This window comes from Sinocyclocheilus grahami, unplaced genomic scaffold, assembly GCF_001515645.1.
Source record: "Sinocyclocheilus grahami isolate Dianchi unplaced genomic scaffold, SAMN03320097.WGS_v1.1 scaffold45.1, whole genome shotgun sequence".
NCBI classification, from domain to species: Eukaryota; Metazoa; Chordata; class Actinopteri; order Cypriniformes; family Cyprinidae; genus Sinocyclocheilus; species Sinocyclocheilus grahami.
In genome coordinates, this window is record NW_015505224.1 from 826,591 (window position 1) to 854,467 (window position 27,877).

The 27,877-nt window shown below is 36.4% G+C and overlaps 1 protein-coding gene across 5 annotated transcripts in view; it reads left to right on the forward strand.

The window, feature by feature from the left end:
- Positions 1–27,877, forward strand: part of LOC107582501 (calcium-activated potassium channel subunit alpha-1) — a 256,363-nt gene that overhangs the window by 78,971 nt on the left and 149,515 nt on the right. For all 5 annotated transcript variants that reach the window (XM_016268375.1, XM_016268378.1, XM_016268376.1 and 2 more), the window contains exon 2: positions 22,218–22,382. In XM_016268375.1, the coding sequence (XP_016123861.1) occupies positions 22,242–22,382 (141 nt within the window). In that variant the 5' untranslated portion in view covers positions 22,218–22,241. The remainder of the gene's footprint in view (positions 1–22,217; positions 22,383–27,877) is intronic.

Below are 27,877 nucleotides of genomic sequence, written 5' to 3' on the forward strand. Positions count from 1 at the left end.
GCGAATAATCAGAATTAACTTTTTTATTACCTGACCCACCCAACCCGCGGATTATCCACAGCGCCCGCAGATATAACTGCCATCCGTGCTTCACTATTTGCTTTTTCTGGATTCTGTTTTAATAGTTTAAATACATTTTAATAGTAATAATAAAAAACAGTGTTTAATCATTTGAATTCATACAAAAATTGTATGTGTGTGTATGTGTGTGTGTGTGTGTGTGTGTGTGTGTGAAAAATAAAGCTAAAAACAATTCAAAAATATTAAAAGAACAAAAGGTATGAGTATAATAATGATTCTAACATAACACTAAGCCAAACACCAAAAAACAACTACATGTGTACCACCCACAACCACACACATATACATATACATATATATAAATACATTAAATCTATATATATATATATTATTTCATTTCCATTTTGTATGTTGAAGTACTGAAATAACTCAAAATAAATAAAAGTAAAACTTAATAAAAAGCCTATATATACATAAAAAAAAAATTAATAAGATGACAACATTACTACAACTGTAACTAAAACTAAAATAGATAACTAATACAAATCAAAGTACATTAGTTCATCAGTAATCCTAAAAAATAACACTGAGGCAAACACACATGCTAAAATAACAACAACTTACTGACACATAGTAAAAAAATAGATTATAAAAAAGAAAACTGAAACGGAAGTGGAAAGAGGAGAGATAAAAAGCGATACTTATGTCCCTTGCCGGTGCCCTGCCTGGTGGAGTCGCACGGTAGAGTCGATGGTCTTTATACTCTTCGGTTTTCACACGACCGCTTCCGCGGTAAACTAAGCTTCTTTTGAATTCATTTAACAAAACTCAAATTGAATTCAGCTGGACACACTTTCCTGTTTATCCCAACAAATGGCCAAGCAAAGCGCACGACACTGACGAGGTACGCGATACAGTACGAGATTTGATTAATTATTAATCAAAAAGCATGTCTAATTAATTAAAATCATGAAACTTAAACAATTTAACATCAATTTATTAAAAGTTGAACAAATATTACGTTTAGGGCCCTATGAAATGTTTTATTTGTCCAACCTTATGTTTTATTGTAACCAAATTCAGTTTTAGCATGTCTAATTTGAGAGCATAAAACAAGTTTGATTTATTCTTACAATAGCCTTATGATTTTTTTGCTCAGAAATTCTGTGTTGTGTATTTACATTTAGTTTTAAGGCATAAAACATTCATTTAATCTATCTTTTAAGTAATGAAAATTAAACAAATAAAATTTTTTGGAAAATAAATGTAATTTAATATTACAATTAAAACATTGAAGAAATATTGAATGCTTATTCCTTAAAAATAAGGTTTTAATAATTTTAGCAGTAGCAGTCTGTTATGTACATTCTACTGAACAATACTAATATATTTCTGCCAATGCCCTCAAGTTAAGCCAGACTTTTATTTTGACGGGTTGCCGTGAATACCTTTACATTTCTGTGTGTATATGACATGATGATAGTTTTACTGAAATGAAACGGTCAAATGTTCAAGAAGTGACTCTCAGAGCAGTTCTTGAGATGTTGTTCATGTATTTATGTCCTCATTAGTGAGACGGCAGACATTAATATCACCGGAAGCGTCACAAGCGTTTCAGTACGAGTACTACACAAAACCGCGCGTCTGCGCCATTCATTAACACAGAGACACGCAGAATTCATATTTAAATATGAATCGTTTTGCGAAACACTGAATAGCCTAATGATTTTTTTCCTCAGAAATTCTGTGTTGTGTATTTAATTTTTTTAAGGCATTTTTTAAGAAATAAAAATTTCATTTAATTTATCTTTTAATTAATGAAAATTAAACAAATTTTATTTTTGGAAAATAAAGGACATACATACATACATACATACATACATACATACATATATACACACACACACATATATATTATTGTATAATACACACTATTATTGTGTATTGACATTAACAATAATAGTGCCCTATGACATTTTGGTTTTGTGTTTAAACATTTTTGGATTCTGTGTATAATTTAATACAAATGTATTATTAAAACACTAAATCAAATTGAACTTATCTTTTAAAATGTAATCAAAATACATTTTAACAATCCCTTTTGGCAAACAAAAATGAAAGACAAAATTGTGCATCTCATTCACACAACAGAGACGCTGAACATGCACACTTATTTAAATAGTCTTTTTGTGGTTTTAGGTTTACAGACATTAGTCCATTTCCTGTTGTGTACAGTGACACTTCCGATTTATTCATCCAAATTTCGCCAAATTTCTGTGATATTCCATGTTATCTATATCAAGCATACAGTAAATTCCATTTTTATGACCACAATTCTGACCACGCTTTCCGCATCACAAAAATCAGAGCCCTTCTAATAAATGGAAAATATTTTGATTATGAGCTTATTTGATACGATGTAGATATTCATGCAGCTTTGAAATGCTTTTTTAATGAAATCTCTGGTTCTTTGTGATTTAATATATGATACATTTAATCAACTTGGAATGCAATTAAATAACTAATTTGTAAACAAAAACGAGTTCTTAAGAGTTACGCAGCTACACATCTGCTGTAGCTTTTGTACTGCTCTGTTTTACTCCTGAAATTCATGCCACTGCTAATATTGTTGGCTTCTGTATGATTAATTGCTTGTGTATTTCCCCATTTGTAAGGCGGATAAAAAACATCTGTTAAATGATTGTAAATATAAACGTGATTAAATATGGATGAAAAGTTTGTATGCACCGCTCACACTTTATTATGCATTTAAATAAATACATAAATGCTTTGTGTTCATGCTATGTGTCATCTGTCCTTTGAGGATGAACTGTCTGTTTAATTGAATTCCTACATGTTATGGTTTTACTTCACTGGTTTGAACTGGTCTTCCTTTATCACAGAGATGCATTCATGTTAAAGTGTCTGAGGAAAGGGTTTCTTCCTGTCAGGAACAGAATTGAATGACCTGATTATTGGTTTATTGCGGAGATAATTTGTGAAGATCTTTATTACTTGCTATTTAAGGCAGTGTGTTCTTAAAGGCGCAGTGCACCATTAGCTCCTAATGAGGACAGTAATATAGCTAATACATCAGCGTTGTGAGTGGATGCAAGTGAATTATAACAGTACTGATGTTATGTGGGGGTGATTTCACTTTGTTTTATCTAGATACATCAGATCTGATGCAGATTGTCTCACTGCACCATCCAGGCACTCACTTTTGCTTCACCCTTCAGCGACATCACATTGACTGATGGGATTTATTTTAAAGGGGTCATATGATGTTGCTAAAAAGAACATTATTTTGTGTATTTGGTGTAATGAAATGTGTTTATCCGGTTTAAGGTTCAAAAAACACATTATTTTCCACATACTGTACATTATTGTTTCTCCTCTATGCCCCGCCTTTCTGAAACGCGTCGATTTTTACAAAGCTCATCGGTCTGAAAAGCGAGGTGTGCTCTGATTGACCAGCTATCTAGTGTGTTGTGATTGGCCGAATACCTCAAGCGTGTGACGGAAATGTTACGCCCCGTACCATACTGTGATGGCGTGTCCCGGCGCGATGAGACAAAAACTTTAAAACCCATTATAAATGAGGCATTTGTTGCATCCAGTGGGGACGTAATTACGGATTATAATGACTTATACTGTCTTTTTTTCGCGTTGCGTTGCATCGCGCCACGTGAACATAAAACTATTTCTGCATTTGTGATTGGAGAAATGACAAACAACAAGTGACAAACATGACGCTACTCTACACTGCCCAAAAAACTCACGTTTGAATCATCAGTGGCAAATCCTTAAAATGAAAACGTACTTGCAGTCTGTGAGTCAGAACAGCCGGCATTGTAGTCTACTCTTCCAGGTTCAGTTCAGTCCTCCATAAAAAGCGCAGCACACATCTGAATATTTGGGTTGAACTGTTCTGGAACAGTGTTGTAAATACAACTTAACCACTGATTTCTAGTCGTGTCCTCTTTTGGAAGGCCAAACAAAGTAGTTTCACACGGCAGGCTAGAGTGAGCGGCGGCGGGCAGGCTTGAGAATGGCGCGGCCGGCGGATTCGACGAAGGAGCAGCTGGCGGGCTTGCTGCAACCACATGTGACGACCCCGGGCTGGACTCCGCTTCGTCCACGGTGAAAGCCGATCCAGCGATCCACAGTGCGAAGGTGATGTATTACCTCAGCGACCAGCACGGATCAGCTCTAGGCATGACGAAGCGGATATCATCCTCTTTTGGAAGACCAAACAAAGTAGTTTCGCTTTCACAACGAAACACACAGAACACAAACACACACGCGTCTTCACGACATGGCGGCAGCAACAATACTACAGCGAGAATAAAAGTTACGCCGCCTTTGCTTGAACATTCGGGCGGCGTTATGCTAATCTTCCCACATCGTGACATGGAGGTGGGGGCGTGTTAGAACGAGCCGTTTTAGGTAGGCATGGTTGACTCTTAACTTTGATAAAGAATATCTCTTTGGATTTAAGACTTTAGTCTTTGCAACTTTATGCACCAAGAGCTCGTAACACTTCAAAGAGAAAGGAAAATTTTAAATGGCATCATATGACCCCTTTAAGGTTTAGAAAGGTCTTTCCGCTCCTCCAAGCTACAGAACTTAAATCTGTCGCCATTTGCCTGCCATTGTTCACTGTATCCTGCCCATATTCCAAGCTGCCATTGCTGCTGGCAGGTAAAACGCATTGGAAATCAAGGTCAGATTCTCCCAAAGCCCTCCGGTCTCAATTATTCCACCACAGATGCTCCAGCAGGGATCCACAACATGGACCAAGACAACAGACTTTTATGTTGACTAGTACATGTTTATCATCAGCGAACATCATTGAAGCAGAGATCTATGTCCTGACTTTGGGAAACCGCACCATTCATGAGAGGATGTGTCTTTATCTAAGAGCACTGGTGCTGATAATCATGTATCAATGGGACACTGTTATGAATCATGTTGAGAACAGTAGTACATGTGGCCTGGATGCTCTGCAGAGTAGCACTAATGCACAGGCAGCACATCCTCAGTGTTTGGCTCGTGTTTTAGGCAAGATATGAGAGAATGATGCTCCCTGGGTCACTCTGCAAACTCTGCCTGTTTGCAGAGTTCTTGAGCTGTCATGGAAGTGGGCAGGTGCTTCCGAACAGTTGTTTTAAAAGCATTGCAGACTTCAGTTGTGTTCCTGTGGCTCAGTGGTAGAGCATTGCGTTAGAAGCGCAAAAGTTTGTGGGTTCGATTCCCAGGGAATACACATACTGGTAAAAAATTTATAGCCTGAATGCACTAAGTCGCTTTGGATAAAAGCGTCTGCTAAATGCATAAATTATTATTATTATTATCTTCGATGTCTTCAGTAATAAAATGCACCGTAACACTTAGGCCTGTCACGATAACAACTTTTTGTTGTGCGATATATTGCCCCAGAAATAATTGCGATAAGTGATATTATTGTCATTTTAAAGACCATTTTATGCCACTGAATATATAATCATAATGTAACGGCATAATAATGCAAGAAGGCCTACACACTTCCAAATGAAAACAAACTTTTAATTTTTAACAATATTTAAATCATGGAAATTAAGTATCAAAATATTAGATACTTAAAAAAAAAACTTGAATAAATAGTAAATAAATATTTTCTAACAAAAAGTGCAAAGGTAACAAGATTTTTTCTATCTACAGATTTTTCCCGGACCTTCTTTTCTCTGTAAATTAAGGGTGCACACTATTGCTGAAAAAAAACAATCACTACTTAGCAGTCAGATGTCCGTATGCAAAAAGGCACAGATCCCTAAACAAGGTCATATCTTCAGATGAAACTTTTTTTGTAGAAGCATTTTTTAAATTTGAACTAGCACCTCATGACTACACCACATTATGAACGAGAATCTGTAAAAGACACTGGCACAAGTGGAATGTAAAAAACACGGTGACATTAATTTTTAAGTAAATATAATGGCCGATATATTGCATCACCAACAATTATTGAGGTCATGTACATATATTGCGCGATAAGTCGATATATTGATTATTGCGACAGGCCTAGTAACACTGTTACTGTTTGAGTAATTTCCATGTGCCATTTTGAAGTACGTTCATATATACGTTTTCAAACATTTCTGCGTGTAGCGTGCCAGGGTTGCAAAGTTTTCACAACAAAACCCACCCAATTGCTACTCAAAACTAGCCGCATTTCAAGGGGGGTCCACCGGTAAAAATCGCATTACAAGGGGTAAAATACACGTTTTTTTGGAGGGGTTCCCCAAACCACGGACTTGGCAACACTGTAGTGTGCCAACTTGATGCTTCCTCTGAAGACTGCTTAGATGTGCTCAACTTGAAGCAGCACTGCTTAGACTGATTGGTGTGTGTCATCAAAGTACTGCGAGAGCTATAAGAGAGTAGGTTTGTAACGATATACCGGTATGACGGTTTATCACGGTTTGAACGTGCACAGTTATCATACGGTAAACATTTGCATATCTACGGTTTTTCAACAAAAAAAAATGAATGAAAAAAAATCCCACCAGGCACATGCAACTTATTTCCACTCTGCTGCTTCACTCTGCATTCACTTGGCTGTTTAACGTTACACGCACGTGCCGCGGAGAAAATGACAGAGACAGAGATAATATCTAATCTCCATCCCCGCCGAAAAAAAAGTTAATATCTGCAGTATGGGAATACTTCGGATATTTAAAAAAACGAACACGGTGTTGTCCTTGATGACCGATCCAACTTGCAAAAAATGTGGGCGCAAAGTGGCTGCAAAAGCAGGCAATATATCCAACATCTTCGCTCATATTCGCGGACACCATCCCTCCATGCAGATAAAGGTATGTCGCATTAATAACAAGTTATAAGTTAAGGCCGTATGATTTCCGTGAAGCAGAGGGAATCCCGGTGCAGTCGTGAACATGGAATTTACAGTATAATGAGTATGTCACGTAAAACGCACAATCGGATGGATGGATAAATCGAAAGTAGTTATGATATGTGTCTGTGAATATTAAAGCACAAAGAGACTGCTATATGAATAATCTGCTTGTTTCTGCATGTCTCTGAGTGGCACCATTTTATCTACTGCATACTGAAGTACACATACATAAATGGTGTTTTCAGTGTCTAAGATACATGAACATCAGCAGAGCTGCTCTGAGAGAAAACGTAAATAAACATTTCCTAGTTTTATTTGAGAAAAGACATTGTCAAATACACTCTGAAACTCAAAGGTCCGCTACAACCCGTCAGAATAAAAGTTCGATTTCATTTGAAATTATGGCAGAAATATATTAGCATTGTACAATGTACTTCAAAGTTATAATAACAATAATAATATTCTTTATAATATTCTTTGCATAGTGCTTGTAGGTGCTGATTGCTCTCAGGGGTCTCCTTTACCTTTATAGATCTTGTTGTAGACCCCTGACGGTATTTGGTGCTGATTACCGGTGAGATCTGTCAATCTGGAATTGACTTAAGAATACCTTAGTTTAGTATAGTATAGTTTAGTATACTATTTAGTAGTTTAGTATAATCCCCAAACAATCATTTTTAAATTGGCAAATGAATATCTCTGTACAGCACTTGTAAAGTGTATGGCACATTCTCAGACACCTTCCATTTTGTTGCAGTCATATTGAAATTAGAGAAGCAGACAAAGTATGTAATTTTAGGTGTGTAACTTTCGTTGCTGCTTTGTATTTAAGTTATATTTATTTTAGAGGGATGTTTTTGATGGCGTTGTAGTGTGAAATGGTCACCCTGTGATATTTGTTGACTGTACTGATATTTAAATAGCAAATGGGAAACATTGGGTGAAGCTAAAAATAGTGCTCGCTATGAAGTACAGTTTTCCCCAGTGATGCAAATGGAAGTCGCAGGAACAGCTGCGCTAAAGCCAAGTCGTGTTAGATCAGCCTTGGTCACATGACCTGCTCTATGCCATTCATTATTACTGAAACTCCAAAGTGTGCATATCACAGTCAACCCTGTTTCAGCTGTCAAATGTGCAATATATTTTATTTAAATTATAGTTAATTACATTTACTGAAACATTTATCTGTTTTGTTTGCTTGCATATGAATAGAAAGAGATAGACAATAGAAACAGAGATAGTGAGACAGAGGGAGGCGGATGGAGGGATGGATATTGATGCATATATATGCATATGATTAGGTATAGATGGATTGATGGGTATATTGATAGATAGAGATTAGGGATGCACAATATTATCGGTCCAATATCGGAATCGGCCGATAATGGCTTTAAATGTAAATATCGGCATCGGCCTGATATGAAAAGTTATTCTGATATGTCTTGGCGATAAGAGGAATACATTAACTCACATGTGCTCAGGGTGTGCTAGCGATTAGATCACGTCAACAGTGCAATTAGATCAAGTCAGCAGTGTGGCTCATCTTTAATGTTTTGCGTGAATGGTGATTGGATACACTGTTTTAGATCGCTGCTTTTAAACTGAGAATGCACGTACAGAATGACAAGTTTGTTATGCGATAGAGTCAACAGTAATAGCACGTGCAGCGGCAGCGGCGGTAGCCTCCCCGGGTCCTAATGCCCGCTCAGTAAGGAGTTTTAATTCCGTAGGGTGCACTGTTGGCCTTCTTCTAATAAAATGAAAGCAAAATACACACATAATATTTAGACTGTGTTTCTGATTAAATAAACCAGTAATTAATGCCATAAAATCATGAGTATGTTTTGATTTAAAGGTCAGAAGCTATTGCTTACATGAACAAAAAAATCACAAACATGACACTTAAATTTAAATAATTTTATACAGGTGCATCTCAGTAAATTAGAATGCCATGGAAAAGTTCATTTATTTCAGTAATTCAACTCACTTCACATCTCCACAAATTAGAATACTTTCCAAGACCAATAAAAAAACATTTTTAGTGAATTGTTGGCCTTCTGGAAAGTATGTTCATTTACTGTACATGTACTCAATACTTGGTAAGGGCTCCTTTTGCTTTAATTACTGCCTCAATTATTTATTCATTGTGTAACAAATTATGAGCGCTAAAATATTTTCTGAATTTTTACAACTCTTTTGCTTTAAACCATTTACAAATGTTAAATCTTAAAATAAAATGTTAAGGTTACCACTGCATCTTTCTGTAAAAAAAAAAAAAAAAATGCAGAGATTAATATAGTTTAATTATAGCTATTTTCAAATCTTCAATGTATTGTCATTATAAAATAACTTCTTTACTGTTGTTATATTATACTTATACAAATAAGTTCTTATTAAAAACTAACCAAAGTTAAAAATAATTTGCTTATAATTTCTGCACAGGAGAGACTTATTGTTGTTTCCAAACAAAAGGAAATATATCGTTATCAACATCAGCTAACGGCCAAAATGAGTTGAAAAATATCGGCATATCGGAAAAATCCAATATCGTGCATCCCTAATAGAGATACATGGATATGAATAGAGGGATATCTGTTAAGGTAGATAGGTAGATATAGATAGATTGATAAATTGGATCTATATACAGTATCCATCAATATCTGTCCATATCTAACTCTTCCATTCAACAAATACAAAACCCTGCTTGGCACAAAAATGGCAGTGGAAACTCTTAATTAGTTGAACTCTAATGCCCTGTCTAACTAGAACAGATTGTTAGGGGGGGAAAACAAACAAAAAAACAAAAAAAACAATGTTGAGGTCAGGGAACAAGGTCACTCTAAATTCATTGTGTTGACTGCTCGGCCATAGTCTGCTTCAGGCCTTCTGTCTGTTTGCATTGCGAAGAGTGCTGGATTTGCCCAATGTAGCTCAGGCTTTGACATCACTGGTGAAAACATACTGATGGAGTATCCCATGGCTCACTGTTCCACAGCCCCTTTTCTTCCTCACTCGCATAGAGCGCTCAAATGAAATAGAAGTTGTTTCTTGTTTACATTGTCTGCTCGGATCTGCACAGCCATCAGTTTGAGACCTAATGTATAATTCATGGCTTTACCCACATGAAGAGTCTGCCCATACCGCCACACCTCTCTCAGCTCATAGCTTTCACTCTCACTTGTGGCGCTGGAGAAATGTGATTTCAGTGGTGTTAGCATGCAGGTTCGGTGCAGTAATCAGCTTTAAACATAATAAATTTACTTCTAGCCGGTTTGTTTGTTGAGTGTGCGGCATGATTGCCCAAGAGTGGCTAACAAACCCAAAATGAAACAGCCTCATTGGAGTAAAAAATAAATTAGACATTAATGGCTGTGTTGAGTTATTTTGAGGGGACAGCAAATTTGCACTGTTATACAAGCTGTACACTCACTACTTTACATTGTAGCAAAGTGTCATTTCTTCAGTGTTGTCACATGAACAGATATAATAAAATATTTACAAAAATGTGAGGGGTGTACTCACTTCTGTGAGATACTGTATATAAGAGATTACTTGTACACTGACTGTTTTTGTTGTTGTTATTTGTAATCAATTACAATAATTAAAATCACCCACTTTTAGTCAAAATAGTTGATTTAAATGTATTCATGTTTGATTTGAAATGATTGACACAGGTGCCTGGACATGATTTTATTTTTGTTTCCCTGAATAGCTCTCATTAACTTGATAGATTCAGATCTTGAGTGGCTTTGCTAACACACTCGAAGATTTACTTTCCAGGTCAGGCTGAGCACATGGTGATATCCGATCAGAACGAAACCTGATCTTAGTGTACACGCTGTGGGCACAGCACACCAACTACAGTATTTACACCAAGTGACAGGTTTAAGCATGTGTGCAATGTGACAGAGGAGGCTTGAGGAGATGGGGATATATTTTGAAGTGTGATGGACAGGCAGAGCACACCTTTGTTGACCTATTCCCGCAGCGACTGTGGATTGAAGTTTAAGTTCCCATGAATGACAGAGAAATCTGATCTGCTGAACAGCAAGCTCACATTTTAGGACTAGTTTACCTGATACTGTTATTTGACAAATCAAATTATTGAAACACCAGCTGCCCCGTTGGCAAATCATTATGGATTATAATTCAATTTCAGCAGAATTGCTGTGTGGCAGTTTTGAATGCGGTCATGGAAGGGATAGGTTTCTACTCGTACTACTTCTAAGCTTTAACCAGCCAGTGTTTTCCATTAATTAGCCTACCTATACTTTACTTCCTGGAACAGTTTTATAATGAACCAAAAATATTTTTACATTTCTCATAATTACCAAAAAAATGTCTTGCATTGTGTTTTGTGCCATTGCTTTGGCAAAGCATCTGTCAGCCAAATCGCAATATGAGCTAGTGTGAGTAGCTAATGTTTTCAGCATCTCACAGCGAATCCGCTATCCTAATGTATATGTGAGTTTAATGTGTTTGGGAACGCAAAGTGCACCACTGTGCCAGTCATGCTTTTTCACATTTGCATAATTTCATTTTAATGATTATAACATTTAATTAGATTTGTAATAGGACCTGCTTTCACAGAAAGTGCAGTTATACAAAAACTCATTTGCAAGTGAAGAAATTAAGATATATATATATATATATATATATATATATATATATATTTATATATATACATACATACTAGGGATATTGAAGAAAAATGCGATATGAGATATTCGATATTCGATATGCGATATGATATTGCTTAAAGTGTGTAAAATCAATTTAAATGATATTTTAAAATATTTAAAAATGAATATTATGTAACCAATTTGTTTCACATTCTTTCTTGGAAAATAAAGAATCACTATAACTTCTGAAAGTGACCAGCAGTGTTTTAGCATAAGGCTTCTCTGTGTGTGCGCGCGTGCTTTGCATGTGTGCGGCAGAACTGAAGAGACGCTGTGTGAGATGCGGCTTGGGTGCGTGCTTCAGGTGTGAGTCAGACAGCAAGACGAGACAGCAAAGAGTTGTTTTCTGCAACTTATTGCACAACTCTTTTTTTAACGTCAAGCAATTCTCTGCTATATGCATCGAACTAAAACTTTGACCTTGTGCAATGTTTTGATTTAAGTAGCCTATTATTAAAATTATAATGATATTGCATGCCGTTGCGATATGCATATTGCAATATTTACATTTGCGATATTTCGATAATTTCGATATATCGTGCAGCCCTAAATAAATAAATAAATATATATATATATATATATATACACAGGTATAATTTGTTGAGATAGTGAATTGGTGGATTTTTGTTAAATGTGAGCCAAAATCATCACAATTAAAAGAACCAAAGACTTAAACTACTTCAGTCTGTGTGCGTTGAATTTATTTAATACACGAGTTTCACAATTTAAGTTGAATTAACTTTTTCCACGGCATTCTAATTTATATATATACCGTATTGACCCGAATATAAGATATATATATATTTTTTTTTTTTTCTTGGAAATACATCTGAAATGTTAAAATGTATAACATATATTGGATTGACTCCCTTTTGCAGCCAGCCTCTAGTGGCCAGTTGATGAATTAGTTTAAGTCACTTCCGTGTTGGCTTCACGAGAGAGAGCGGGAGGTTGCCGCTCGGTAAAAACAAAAGAATAAGAAAAGCTTACAGCGGCATGAGTCGTGACTGTCACGTTAGCCTGATGGGACCAAACTCCCTTTGTGATTTTAAAACGCAAGACAGTACCCAGATTTGAAGACTACAGTAAGATTTAACTTCTACTGTTAATAAGATTTTGGTAGGCTACTATTAGATGGATTGCCTAAATGTCCTAATTCAGATGGGCTACCTTTTTTTTTTTTTAATGGTATATCGAAAAGTGTATATTTTTAAAATGTGATTGTTGGTACATTTGACCAGTTTTTACCATACTTTCAAAACAAAAAGTAAAATAGGAAAAATATGCAATATGAAAATAATTGAAGACAAAATGTGTTTTACTGAGAAAAAACAAGATTTGGTTTTTAAAAAGCCCTTTTCCAAAAGGTACATCTGGAAAAAGGGGGGTCGTCTTATAATCAGGGTCATCTTATATTCATGCCAATACGGTATTTAAAGCCTATAATGAATCAGTACACTAGACGAGTAAAATAAACCATGTATGAGTCCACATTCTATTGATTTGTGCTCATGGTGGTGGAGCATCCATGAGGCACATTTCCCCAAATTTGCAAAATTATCTAAGAAATACAGTACCTTTATGTTCCAGCAACTAGCTCCCCATCTGAGAGGGTTTTTAGTGCCAGTGGGAACATAGTTTCATGCCACAGAGCTTCTCTTAAACCAAAGACAGTAGACATACTTGTATTCTTAGCTAAAAACTTGTAAAAAAAATACTTTAAATACAGTTTAATTATTTCCCCCAGTTGCACAGTGTAAATTGTGAATTGCATGCAGTAAAAAGTTGACAATGCATTTTCTGTACTTGTTTTGCACTACTTCAGTTACATATACATGTGTTAATTTAATAAAAAGCAGTAAGTGATCACTTGGTCTAGATTTTTTTTTAACTGCTTAAATTTGCACTAAACATTTTGTATTTACTTCGTAACAATAGCTGTTCTATCTAAATTGTTTTTATTGTTTTTTTAATGGGGGCAAAAGAAAATCACGTTTTTTATTATTTAAAAGCAAATGCAAACATATCGAGATATATATCGAATATCGTAAAAATGGACAATATCGAGATATCACTTTTTTTTATATATCGCCCAGCCCTACTCTAAAGTAAAATTGATATACTTTTGAAACACAGATTGATGCATCTAATATATAATATTAGATGAACTGAACAATTTTCATTTTCAAATGCGTAATTTATGCAATAGTTTCTCAATCACTGTACAATAGCTTTAACTACAAATTTAAATTTATGGGCTGTCTGTAACCTTTGCTCAGTATGCCTGGGCCGGTGGTCAACTTCTGGAGCCGTCTGGAGCCAGATGGTTATGTCTGGATCTCCTGTGGTGCCAGTCTCTTCAAAAACTTCATGCCGGTCTCTGATATATGGTGTTACGAACTCCCCTGTCTAGGGTAGAGGAGAAGGAACAGATGAAAATAAATAAATTCAAATGAATTAAACAAATTGTAATAGGAAAAACAGTAACAAAAAAACGGAAGATCTTACATGGAAGCAATTAAATTCAGGTGGGGGTAATGACCAAAATGATAAACAAAAATAGGTCTAACTATTTTAGTAAACTAAATAACCTAAACACATAATAACGATGCAAACAAAAGACAATATTAAACCTACCTCCCTTACTACCTATAAACAGGAGAAAAAGTATATAAAACAAATGGCACCCACCTCCCTACAGCTTCCTTATATTCAAATGCAAAGTATTGAGAAAATAGCTAAACAAAACATGAAACAACTTGCCCTGCACTCAGGGGTTCAATGAAAAGAGTCCTATAACAATCAACAACAAACAAAAAAAAGGAAACCACACGTCTGTAACTGGCGACAGGGACTCTTCGCAAGAGAGACGGAGGAAAAACGCCCCTCAAGCACTGGGAAAACTAGCCGGTTTTTATGGTAGGGCACACAGTCGCAAGAGCGAATCAGCGGAGGTTGACACTCAGGAACGCTGGTTAACAACAGGTGTTGCTACTTAACCTAGGAAAGCAGAAACAATTGAGACACACAAGAATACGTATGATGACGTAACAATGGGCTGAAGACAGGCTATAATATCTGTCCTGGGATGACACTCACACCTCTGTTTTTATTGGGCAGCTTTTTCCGTTCATGGTTTCAGTCTGTTATCTATACTCAGGATCCAAAATTGACTTTCCATTCCATTTTCCTTGATACCTTCTGCTAGCAGCACCTGTAACAAGTAAGCCTGCAGTGAGCAAGTAGATCATTAATGCTTAGTGGTTTTCATTTATCCTGGAGTTTAGTTTTATATCACTGATGCATGTGTGTTTTGTTCTTCCCACTTGTTGACAGAAGTGTTTCCCTGCTCCTGAGGCTCTCATTAGTTTTGTACTCATCTGAACCATATATCTTTCCATCACAGCTTAGCATCCTCTGTGGCAGCACCAGAGTGATATACTTCCTCCAGGGATGTGTTCACGTCCTTAAGTCTGACCTAACACCCACAGCCAGGCCAGTCTTATAGACTGAATCTTCGACTCCTGCCTCCTGTAAGCTCTTAAAAACAGTTTAAAAAGACACTTTGTCAGATGATCCTACATCCTGCTTCTTAAGGTGTAATTATGTGTCACGTTCACGTGATCAGAGAGAACACATTAAACATAGACTTTTTGCTTTGTGTAAAAATCTATGGCATTCAACAAATGGCTAAAGAAAAATGATCAATACTGTTGAAAAGTTTGAGGTTGGTAAGATTTGTAAAATCTGTAAATGAGTTACCTATGCTCACCATTAGATGAATAATACAGTAAAAACACTGATATATGTGAAAGATTACAATTTAAAATAACACTTTTATTTTTTTATATATTTTAAAATGTAATTTATTCATGTGATGGAAAAGCTGAGTTTTCAGCAGTCAGCAGTCATTGCCAACCTGTACGCATTTTGACCTCAAAGTATGCTGATACGATTTGTCACTCTAAACTATGCAAAAACCTTCTGTCCACGTGCAGTCATTTTTTTTTTAATTTCTGTGCATTTTATTTCTTTCCAAGCTGGCTCTGTTTGTATGTGTCCCTGAATCTGCAGGCTGAGATGAGGAAACGTGTGCATCTGAAAAAGCAACACACGCCGAGCATCTTCCCTTGTAATGTCTTGTAAAGAGGAGCATTTCTAAACCTGTTGTCCAAAAAAATAACATTAAAACATGCTTTTACTCCACAACACCAGACAAATGTTTAAAAAAAATTATTTCCTCATCTGATGTGGCTTCTTATCACAGAATGACGCAGAAATATATTCTATACTGTAATAAAGGCTGTGTTGATTAGCAATGGATTATGAATATACTTCATTAAAATACCCAAGGTGGTTTTAAAGCAGCACTATGTAGCTTCTTCTGTGTTCAAAATTTGCAAAATGTATATAATGAGCGAGTACATCATGAATTCATCTTCCAAACCGCGTTTTTGTCTTATTCAGAATCACTACGTTACACTTATAATAAGTACTTATATTTGGACTATTGTAGCCTGGTTTACAAAAACCATTATGTTTGATCAAGGTTGAAGCTAAACTCTGGAAGTAGACATCGACAAAACTTTTTCAAATGTCATAATGTTCATTGTCAACATTATCTTCTTTTAAACATTTTATGTGTTTCAAATAACTTGTCGCTCTCTGCGCTGCATTCAAGCAGAGATCAAGATTTAACTTAACCTGTTTAGTATCTTTATTATTTAATGCATAACGATTTATTAAAACAAGTTTATGACTGCAACAGTTTAATCTTGATCAACAACATCAATGAATTGGAGCAGCATTGGCCATTATTAGATCATTTTAAAATGTCAAATAGCCTTCAATTTGCAGGTTAAAACTGCATCTATTTTATTTATTAATTATTTTATTTATTTTAATGCGGATCCCACACTCTAGTGTTAACCTAATATAAATGTGCTCTAGTTTATTATTCATATTCAAATGTTTGTGCGGAAAATAATTAATGCTTAAGCATGACAGGGAGGAGCCTGCGCGATCACTTGCATTTTTTTCCTGATAATGGATCAACTTAAAATTGGGGTGCCTTACATAGGCTACATGAGAAATATATCTAAGCTTGTCTACTTTCAAACGAACCAATTCAAAATGAAATAAAATAGGCTACTCCCTGATTATATAATCTGTGAATGCATTTCTCTCTAAAGGCGCGTCCAGTGGATATTTCGTGAATTTCATCTTTGCAGCCGACATTATTTTATTAATAAATAATTAAAATGTCTAATTTTTTTTATAATCATTAGGCTACTTTTGCCTGTGCTTTGTGGCAAACTGTATGCGTGTACTTGAGCGCGGAATTATGGAGTATTATGTTAATTTAATATAAACGTGCGATTTAGTAATGTCTTAAATTAACTACTAACTGGAAAAATCTTTAGTGGGGGGCAGCCCTATGAAAATACCCTCTATCTCTGTTAAAGTTTTTAAAGCATTTTATAGGCCTACGCATTTCCTAGTCATATAAATTCGTATAGCCTATATTTGTACAAAAGGCCTATCATAGATTTAAAATATTTTACTTAACCTGTTTCGTATCTCTGTTATTTAATGCATAAGCAAGTCATTAAAAAAAAAAATTTCAGCGGCATCCGTTTAATCTTGATCAACAATATGATCAACAAATTGGAGGGCGCTGGTCAGTTAGATCATTTTAAAACGTCAAATAGCCTTCAATTTATAGGTTATAACTGCCCGTGTCTCGGATGTAGACTGGTGAGGATTTATTTTAATGTGGATTCCAAACTCTATCTTTAACCTATAGGCTATAAATGTGCTATATTTTTAGCCCGTGTTCAAATGTTTGTGCAAAATATTAATGCGCATGCATTAAAAAGGGAGACGCCCGCACGATCACTTGCATTTTTTTTCCTAGTAATGAAACCACTTAAAATCAATTTGAAACTGATTTTATTTATGTAAATTCATAATAACAACAAAACGCTGTGCTTTTGTAAAATCACGAAAACGAACAGGATGCATTTCTGCCATCTCTCTCTCTGTGAACTGGAGCGCGTCTCCAAAAAGAACCAAAACTCAGAATGTGTCTCTCACATAGAGAAATATATCTATATAAATATTGAAATGTCTACTTTTAAACTAACCAATTAAAAACTAAATTAAACACTCCCTGATTATGTATGAAGGTTGCATTTCTTTCTAAAGGCCCATCCAGAAGGCTACTGTGGAGATGAGAGTCAGCACCGTGAATTTCATCTTGCAGCCAAGAAGAAAACATTTGTTTATTAATAAATAATTAAAATCATTAGGCTACTTTTGCCTGTGCTTTGTGGCAAACTTTATTTGTGTGCTTGAGCGTGGAATTTATTGAAGCTCATTGTGGATTAGCAGGCCAATTGATTTAATATAAATGTGCGATTAGTTGAATAGCCTAATGGCTTAGACGAACGACTAGTTAACTAGAAAAATCTTTAGTGGTGGGCAGCCCTATTAAATACCCACTAGACATCTCTGTCTAAGTTTTAAAGCATTTTTATAGGCGTTTTCATAGTCGGATAAATTCCACTTTCAGAATGGTCATGTCCGTAATGGAGAGATGTCACGTGCGTAACATTGATTTTTCCTGTGAAACACAAAAACGAAAATTTAAACAACATTGATATTGTATGCTTTGTAAATAGCCAACCCTTCTCCATTCGGTAGATATTGTTGCTTCTGGTTTGTGCATTGTAAATCGCAGAAAGTCTACAAAATATGTTGTCTCCCAGAAACTCGTGTCTTTTTTTTGTCACGTCCATAACGCACATGTTATCCCTCATTTAAAATATAAAACAAACATGTTTATAGATTGATACTTTTCTGATGTCTGGACTCTATTTTAAGCGGTTTAGAAAAACATGAAGAGAAGGTTCAATATATTGATAATAAATATAATTTATGAGAATTTAGTTATTTCAGGTTTTGCCTGCAAATGTCACGTCCGTAATGGTGGAATTTTATTTCAGTGAAAAAAACAAGTCCAAAAGTCTCAATTTCAACATTTTGAAAAATTGGGCCCTACAAACTTTCTTTCTTTTTTCCCCATAAATTCTTGTTTTAATTTTTCTGAAAATCAAATGAAGGCATTAAACACTTATTTTTTGGCAAACAAACTGAGGTTTACTATTGAAATTAATACATGGAAGAAAAATTGTGTGAATATTCCTTTAAAACATTTTTTTAATGGGCTAATCATTGTATTATTTTTTTCTACAATTAAGTGATTAATCTTGTTGTAATATTTATTTTTATCATTTGTTTTATTTAAATTTGATAGAAAATGTAATATTTAAAGATGTACATTATACTGTACAAAAGTAATACAAGAGTAAACTATTTCTGTTACATGTTAAACCGTACTTTTATTTTGACAGGTTGCCATGCAGTTTCTGTGTGTATACAGTCTTTTTAAAGTTTTTTTTTGTGTGTGTACAGTATGATGATGCTAGTTTTCTCAAATGAAATGGTAAAATTCTCGCGAAGTGACTCTCAGAGACATCACATCACAGGGTTTCTCTTTCTCTCTTTGTAGCGTATGCGCCCAGATGCTTTCTCAGGTACCGAAATCTGGCACCTATTGATTTAACGTGAATCGGTACTCTGTAGTACCGACACAATTCACTCGGTACCCTTAAAAGTGCCGAGTTCGGTACCCAACCCTACTGAACAGACAGAGATGTTCAAAAGAGTGTTGTGCAGAAATTAGAGTATTACCTGTTGTTATTTATGCATCATAGCTCAAGTGCATTAGTTCCCTGCGGTTGAATATGAGCGATTCCTCCAGCGCAGCTTCTAAAGCATCAGGCTACACCACAGAGCGCATGATGGCTGTATTTTCATCCACCCACCTGACTGTGAAGTGTTACCTAGCCCTGCGGATGTAACCCCAGAATCCCACGGCGACTCCCTGAGCCTGTGAATCATAGCTGTCCCTGCCTCTGCCTACACACCGCCAGCCGCGCTGTGCGCGTCAGGCAGTCGGAGAGATGCTCTTTTACTGGGCCTCAAAAAAGACCTCCCCTTGCTGCTTCATCTTAGGCCTCTCCCAGCTGTCAGAAACCTGACAGCGGGTTTGATGTCTAACGTGATGTAGGTCTCAGCCTGTCAAACTATAGCATGAGGCAAGCTGTAGAAACAGGCAAAAATAGTGTGTTATGAATGCAGTTTCTGACACTGAACTCCAAAGTTTCTAAAACCTCAGTGAATTTATAATTTCTTTACCTTTTCTGAAGCTTACATATATAATTAATTAAGTTAGCACTCATAACACAGTGAAATATTGTCATCTGTTTGCATTCTAGAATATGCCTTTTTTGTGTATGCTTTTATTTATTTATTTTTTTTACACTTGATTTACACAATGAATCAGTAAGTGTCCTGGGTTTCTATTAAGGCTGGGTGATCTGGAAAATTAAGTCTACTTGTCAACTTATATATTAGTGCTGTCCAAATTAGTGCGTTAACGCAGGCGATACATTTTTTCAGTTTAACAGTAGGCGCGTTTCCATTACCCTTCAAATTGCGCAAATTGAAATTGCGAATTGAAAATACGCCTAATGAAAATGCGTCAATTTCGCAAAAACGCCCATATATCGCAAACAAGTTTTTACGCTCGCATGAGGTGGTTTTTCAGGCAATGCGAAAAAGAATAATTCGCAAAACTGCAATGGAAACTGCTTTTTCGCATTTACAGGTCACATGGCATATGTAAAAAGTCATCTGATCATACTTCAATGTACTATAACCTCCAAGAAACACTTCATAAGTGGGCGCGCTCCAGTATAAGGGGCTTTCCCTACTATTAATGCTTAGACAATTTACACTGCACACATCTGCGGTGCAGTGTGGCTCTGATACGGCCACTGAAGCTGATTACGGCCACGCAATGCTTGTTTATGTTTTTATACAGTCTGTGGTTTATTCCAGCCGAGCCACGCACATTTCTGAAGCGGCTCTCTTTGCTGCTTCTGTAAAGATACACGCATAAGCCGCATAACATTGGTTAATGGAAATGCCGTCATTTCGCAATACTTATCGCCATTCAGAAAATATCGCCAAAGTTTTGCACAAATCTGTAATGGAAACGCGCCTAGTGTCTGCTGCGCCGCCGAAGAGGCCAGAAGGCGATATTTCCCTACTATTAATGCTTAGACAATTTACACTGCACACATCTGCGGTGCAGTGTGGCTCTGATACGGCCACTGAAGCTGATTACGGCCACGCAATGCTTGTTTATGTTTTTATACAGTCTGTGGTTTATTCCAGCCGAGCCACGCACATTTCTGAAGCGGCTCTCTTTGCTGCTTCTGTAAAGATACACGCATAAGCCGCATAACATTGGTTAATGGAAATGCCGTCATTTCGCAATACTTATCGCCATTCAGAAAATATCGCCAAAGTTTTGCACAAATCTGTAATGGAAACGTGCCTAGTGTTAAAAATATTTAACGCAGTTAACGCAGGGGCGGACCTAGGGTTGGCCACCCCACTCACAACTGCTGATTTTTTCCCTCTTTTTTTCTTGACAGCAACAATTCTATTTCGGCAACGATTAATTTCAGCACCCCTAGTAATAAGTAAAGAGTGTATAATTACATGCAACTATATTTTTATTTTCACATTCTCCATTAAAAGACCTTCAAAATGATGTCGATGGAGTCAGCAATATAAATTGAGAAAAAAGTTTTCTGAAGGTTCCAAAGCAAAATCACATAACACCATTGCATCTTTTCCTGCAGGTTATTTCTTAATAATAATTAATAATCACAATATAGTTATTTTTATTTTATCTTTGTTATTATTAAACAAATGCATTTTTCATGGTACATCTAAACAAAAGCATTCAAGTAAGAAAAACAAATAATCAAATATAAAATCACTTCAGTGTGTTCATTACAAATAGATTATTAAATCTGCAAAAACAGTTCAATGAAGAACAGCAAGTGATTCCCTCTTTTTTATTTTATTGTTATATTAACATTGAGACAGACGGCCTATATATTAAGACCTACTGTAATAAACTGATTTAATATAATGTTACACATCCAATGTTTTTCCCCAACAGTTCCCCAAACATTCACTTAAGACATAACTGATTATGTTTTGCGGGAATTTAATTCTATGTATATTTATCGGGATTGCGTGCTGGCAGAATCCCCTTTTATGCGAGCGCTTCGGATGTCAATCAGCGCAAGAAGTGAGCAGAGAAAATGTACTCCTCTCATAAAATGTACAAATAGTTACTTTTAAATGTTCAATTACTATTTGGAGCATTTGGATCACTAGACGAGGGCTTAATGAACAAATTTTGGCGAAAACTTCAAATTTGACTAAAATTGTACATTTTTCACTTTTTTTGCTTGCAACTCAAAATTAGCCAGTGCACATTCTGACTCATTTTGCCAGCATGGGTCACATTTTATAAAACCAGCTAAATTCTTACAAATACTATGTGAATATTTAATACATCAGCCATAGTTTGTAGGATTGATTGACTGTTTCTAACAGCATGTTTGCGAGTATCCCAAACTATCCTGTTGCTTACTTTGCTGTATGTGTGCTTTTATTTTCCGCAGGAGGCACAGAAGGTAAATAACCCTATGAACAGTCAGGCTGATGGCCAACCGAAGAACCCGAATGATAAAGATGACGCCCCAGTCAGCGAGGTGGGCTGGATGACCTCAGTCAAAGACTGGGCGGGGGTCATGATCTCAGCACAGACCCTTACCGGCAGAGTTCTGGTGAGACGGCTACACACATACACCCACCGCAACATCACCAGATGCCCACATACAGTACATCCCTTCACAATCACATTCAGAGCATATAATTCTCATTCGTTTGTCACATGCTACAACAACAGTTAGCACTCTGCGGATGACATGTTTTTGTTTCTGTCAAGTCTAGAGGTCAAGATTATACCCAGATGATGATGTATGGGTGTTTTGTTAAATACGGTCTCATTAGCATGCCTCACGCAATAAAGGGCTTTTGGGAGTGCAGTAATACTGAACGGTGACTCATGTGGGTGGCGCTCGTCATCGCAGCTGTTAGTGCTCGCACAGTGCTAGACACGGACAGGTCAATTAACTATGAACAATTGAGTCAATTTACCACATAATGAAGATCATTTACTTTGGGAACGTTATGCAAATGAGAGCAGTCCTAATTTTATGACCTTCAGCAAATTATGGACGAAATCCGTTTTGCTTTGTGGTTTTATACTCTGGCGGGTCTGCATTTCTGAAAGCTTTAACCTCATACGCCAGTAGCATGTCCTTCATTTATTGTGACTTGAATATTTTTTCTTCAGTTCTGCATCTCATCTTTCAGGTGGGGTGGCTGTTGTACATGACCAGATTGGGAAGCAGGGCTCTCAGTAGACCAGTCCAGTCTAGTGTTTCTCTTTTAGTGCATGACTGATCTGTAATGGGCCGTTCATACTGACTGCAATTAAATCACTGACTGAAGGTCGCAGTGCTGTGGTCGCCATTAGACGTTCTTACTCGAATAGTGTCTAACTGTATCAGCAGACTATGAAATGAACTTCATTAACCACAGTGGCTGGTCAATAACCGCCTGATGTGGCCAGAGATTTTTTTTATTACTATTATTTTTTCCATAGTAAAATATGCAATTAAACTCGGTGCACCCCCTAAATAGGCTTTTCATGGAGTGTTCACAATTAAGGTGCTGTCAGTTTAGAGAAATTTCAGTGAAATTTCACTGGCAAATTACATTAAGTAGGCTATATTCTATGTATTCTCTCCCACTTTATTTGCTTCTTATTTAGAACGCTTGATGATTATCTAATAAAAATAGCAAAATATATATTACAGTGACAATAAAAAGAGAACTGAAATGGGATGCATTTCTGGTTGGTTTCTGTCGGCTGCATGAACATATCAAAATACCATATCATTAGCTTTAAATATGCAACTTTGCTGGATAACAAATGCATAAAAGTGAGCAACTGGATATAAACTATCATGACATTAAAAACATTGGGTAGGACTTGCAGCATCTAGTCAACAAATTAATTACTGTAATGATATGAAAACGTACATTACAGCCACTCCAGCAACAGATACAACCCAGAAAAACTATAGGTTTTTTTTGCCAATGACCAGTTGTTCCAGCAATCGGTAATCAGTGTCAATTAATCTGCAAATCCGATCAGTTGGTCAACCTTTAGTTAATACACATGACCGAGTTGAACCCATTGCAGAATGTGCATAGGGAAATCTTTTACTCTCACATGAAATCCCAGATCACTTGGATTCCTATTGAAATAACTGGATTTTTAATGTGAAAAATCACCTGAACAATATTAACTGTGACCATACCATGAAAGATATGTGAATTTTGTCATAATTTAGTCACCTTCATGTTGTTCCAATATGACTTTATTTAAAAAAAAATACAATGGAAGTCAATAGGATCCGAAGCTGTTGGTTATCTACGGAGCCCCTAAAGGGACCATGGTGGTGGAAAAAAAAAAATCAGAGTGAGTGAAAAACTTGGGGTGGGAGGAAAAAATTTTTTTCAGATTTTTTGCGTTCTCTCGCAAAACTTTTGCATTCCCTTGCAAAGATATTTGCGTTCCCTCACAAAACGTTTGCGTTCTCTCGCAAAGATATTTGCGTTCCCTCACAAAACCATGGCGTTCTCTCGCAAAACTAGTTGAGTTCAGACAAGCACTTACTGTTTACTTTACAGATTGTATTGGTTCATACTGCTCCGTACGTTCTCAATGGAGTGGTTCATAGTTTTATTTTGAACTTGGACGAAATAGTCAGTGCATGCTTACGTAAAACACTGGAGGACTAAATTCAGTACACACCTTATTAATAAAGCATACAGACAAGCAGAATAGCCCAGAATATGAACGTAACCCGGTAAATTGCACGTTAAGTGTATCCCCCATAGAAAGAAAACGCTTAATTAATGGACTAAGACAGTGGTATAAAAAGGCCAACTTCGGTATACAGTTTATTAATAAATTATACATGAAAGCAGGTAAGCCCAGAATATGAACGTAACCCGGTAAATTGCACGTTAAGTGTATCCCCCATAGAAAGAAAACGCTTAATTAATGGACTAAGACAGTGGTATAAAAAGGCCAACTTCGGTATACAGTTTATTAATAAATTATACATGAAAGCAGGTAAGCCCAGAATATGAACAGAAGTGTTTTCCTCCCATAAAGAAAACGCGGTTTAATGAAGACGGTGATCAAAAAACAAATATGCTATAGAAATTAACAACATATTCTGTGTACTAGCAGAGAAGCCCATATGAGCTGAATTGCATAAGCGTTTTCTTCCCCATAGAAAACCGCGCTTAATGTGCGTGGCTTAATATAAGAAGACAGAGATATAAAAAGCCCAAATTTTATATTTTATTTTAAAATATACTACAGGTAATCAACGCAGTAAACCAGTAATCCACTAAGCCAGTGGTTCTCAAACTTTTTACAGTGGCGTACCCCCTAGGGCATTCAGCCTAACATTCTTCTGAGCACCACCACTTAGACCGCAGTCACACCTTTTCCAATAAGGGACAATATTTGCTCCCTTAAATTGATTTACAGGTGTATTTTTACTGTTATAGAGGCAAAGTTACAAGTACCTGTCTTAATGAGCAAGGCGTCACGTCATTCATTCAGTAACAAAGCAAATGGTTGTAGTTATGAATGGGTTATTAATCAGTACTGACTCTCTGAATCATTCAAAGCGGCAGATTCATTCACTAACGAAACAACGCTGTTGCTTGGAGACGCGCACAGTTCTGTTGTGGATTTCATTGGAACTATTATTTCGTTGTAAAATATAACAAACTATACTGACAATATTGTGTTTAAAATGTAGGCTACATTTAAAATGTATAATGTACACTTAATATTGCCTTTTTTGTTGAACTGTTATATAAAATCAATGTCACATTTGCAGTCTTTTGGATATTCAGGGAAAATTGCATTCTTGTAGGTTCCAGAGCGAAATAAGTACGTAACAGTGTTCGCTTTATAAAATTGATCTAATAATCTTTTATATTATTGAATCTTCAAACTGCTAACACTTTGCAGTTTGCTGAATTATGCCCTACTGTAAGTGACAGTATTTTATGTTTCAGCAATTTGATCGTGCCGGCGCCTCATGCGCACATATTCATTGCAAACAGTGCGGCCTGTTCATTATTAAAAGAAAACATAGAATCACCAATACAGATAAAATGTTACACAGTCAATTTAAATAGTCTGTATTATAGTCTGTGCCGTACAGCATGAGCCCCGGTCCACTCCAGTGCGGCACATTTTTGTTCATTATGATTTTTCCCCCATTCAATATTGGAATGTAGAAAGCCCAGTTAATTTAATAAATAATGGTTTAGCTTCAAATACATTGCGAATATGGAAACATTTGGATTTGTGCTGAATGAGAGCAGTACGTGAGTCCATACTTTGTTTCGCTTTAAATTAGGTTTTGGCTTATTCTATTCTGGGCTTGTCTGCTTTCCTGTGCTAGGCTATATTTTATTAATTAACTGTGTACAATTTTTTGGTTTTATACCGTCTTCGTCCATTAGCCTCCCTTAAGCGTTTTCTATAGCCTGTGGTTTTCTATAGGGGAGAAAAAGCTTAACGTTGCATTCATAGCTATCTGCTTTACTGATAGTAATACTATTAATAAGATTATTAATATTACAATTGTTATTCGTATTAATAGTATTTATTCATTACAATTTACAATGCCACTGTTATAGTACATTAAGCCACATTAAGCGTTTTAGAATGTCCCAAAACCATGCCTTAAACTATAAGCAAAGCTGGCTGTATTTGAATTTGAGTCCAAGTTTAAAATAAAACTATGAACCACACCATTGTGAACGTACGAGCTGTATAAACCACTAACTTAAAAGCTGTAAAGGAATAAATAAGGAATTATTATTATTATTATAAAGTAAACAGCAAGTGTTGCGAGAGAACGCAAAAGTTTTGCGAGGGAACGCAAATATCTTTGCAAGAGAAAACAAACGTTTTCCTCCCACCCCAAATTTTTTCCACCCACCCCCGATTTTTATTTCCACCACCATGTCCCTTTAGGGGCTCCGTAGTTATCAGCATATATTATATATATTTTAAGAGAGGTTTTGAACAGTATGGGGGTTATAGAATTTTAGAATTTCAAAAATAGAATTTTCATTTTTGAATGAACTATCCTTTTAAGTCAGGCGTGCCCAAACTCGGTCCTGGAGGGCCGGTGTCCTGCAGAGTTTAGCTCCAGCTTGCCTCAACACACGTGCCTGGAAGTTTCAAGTATGCCTAGTAAGAGCTTGATTAGCTGCTTCAGGTGTGTTTGATTAGGGTTGGAGCTAAACTCTGCAGGACACCGGCCCTCCAGGACCGAGTTTGGGCACGCCTGTTTTAAGTTCATGCAAACTGTGATGATGTCATTAACATTGATATATTTATTTGCATAAAGTTTTACTTAACTCCAATTGAATCGTGTTGCTTTGTCATTGCAAATCATTGTCAGTATGAACAGCTCTAAATTCTCAATGTAGTCAGTATAGCTACAGCATGAGTGACATTGGTGCTGAAACTTGTTATTGATTACGTCAGTAATCTGGACAAAGATAGTGTTCATTGCTTTACTGTCCAGTTATAATCCTCAGTTCAGTTGTATTCCAGCAGGTAGAGCCAAATACTGTGGTGTGTTTGCTCAAAGCAAAGTGAAATACAAATTAAGTGGATCTTTTTTTTGGACACACAGATATGAATGAATGTTATTCCCATGGCTCCATCTAAGCTATTGATTTCTGTCCAAACAACTTAATGGGTTGGATGTACCAGTGGATCATATTTTCTTGCGGTGAATGATGGAAAGTGATACTCTGGCTGGAATTCACCTCTAGATTGACGCTCAGAGACACTGTAGCAATGCACACAGTGCGTACCTGTCAGTCGTACAACCAGCAGCATTACCTTGAAACTGAGCTCTCTGTGCCCAAACGTCCTTATCTACTGATGGAGCTGCGCTTGTTTGCAGGCTTCCACATACCAGCTGGTTGTTCCACGATGTGAGTTTGGAAAGAGACTAATGGCGCTTTTCCACTGCATGGTACGACACGGTACGGCTCGGTACGGTTGACTTTTTGGGGGTTTTCCACTGGGTACAGTACCTGGTACTTTTTTTTAGTACCACCTCGGTTGGGGTTCCAAGTGAACCGTACCGTT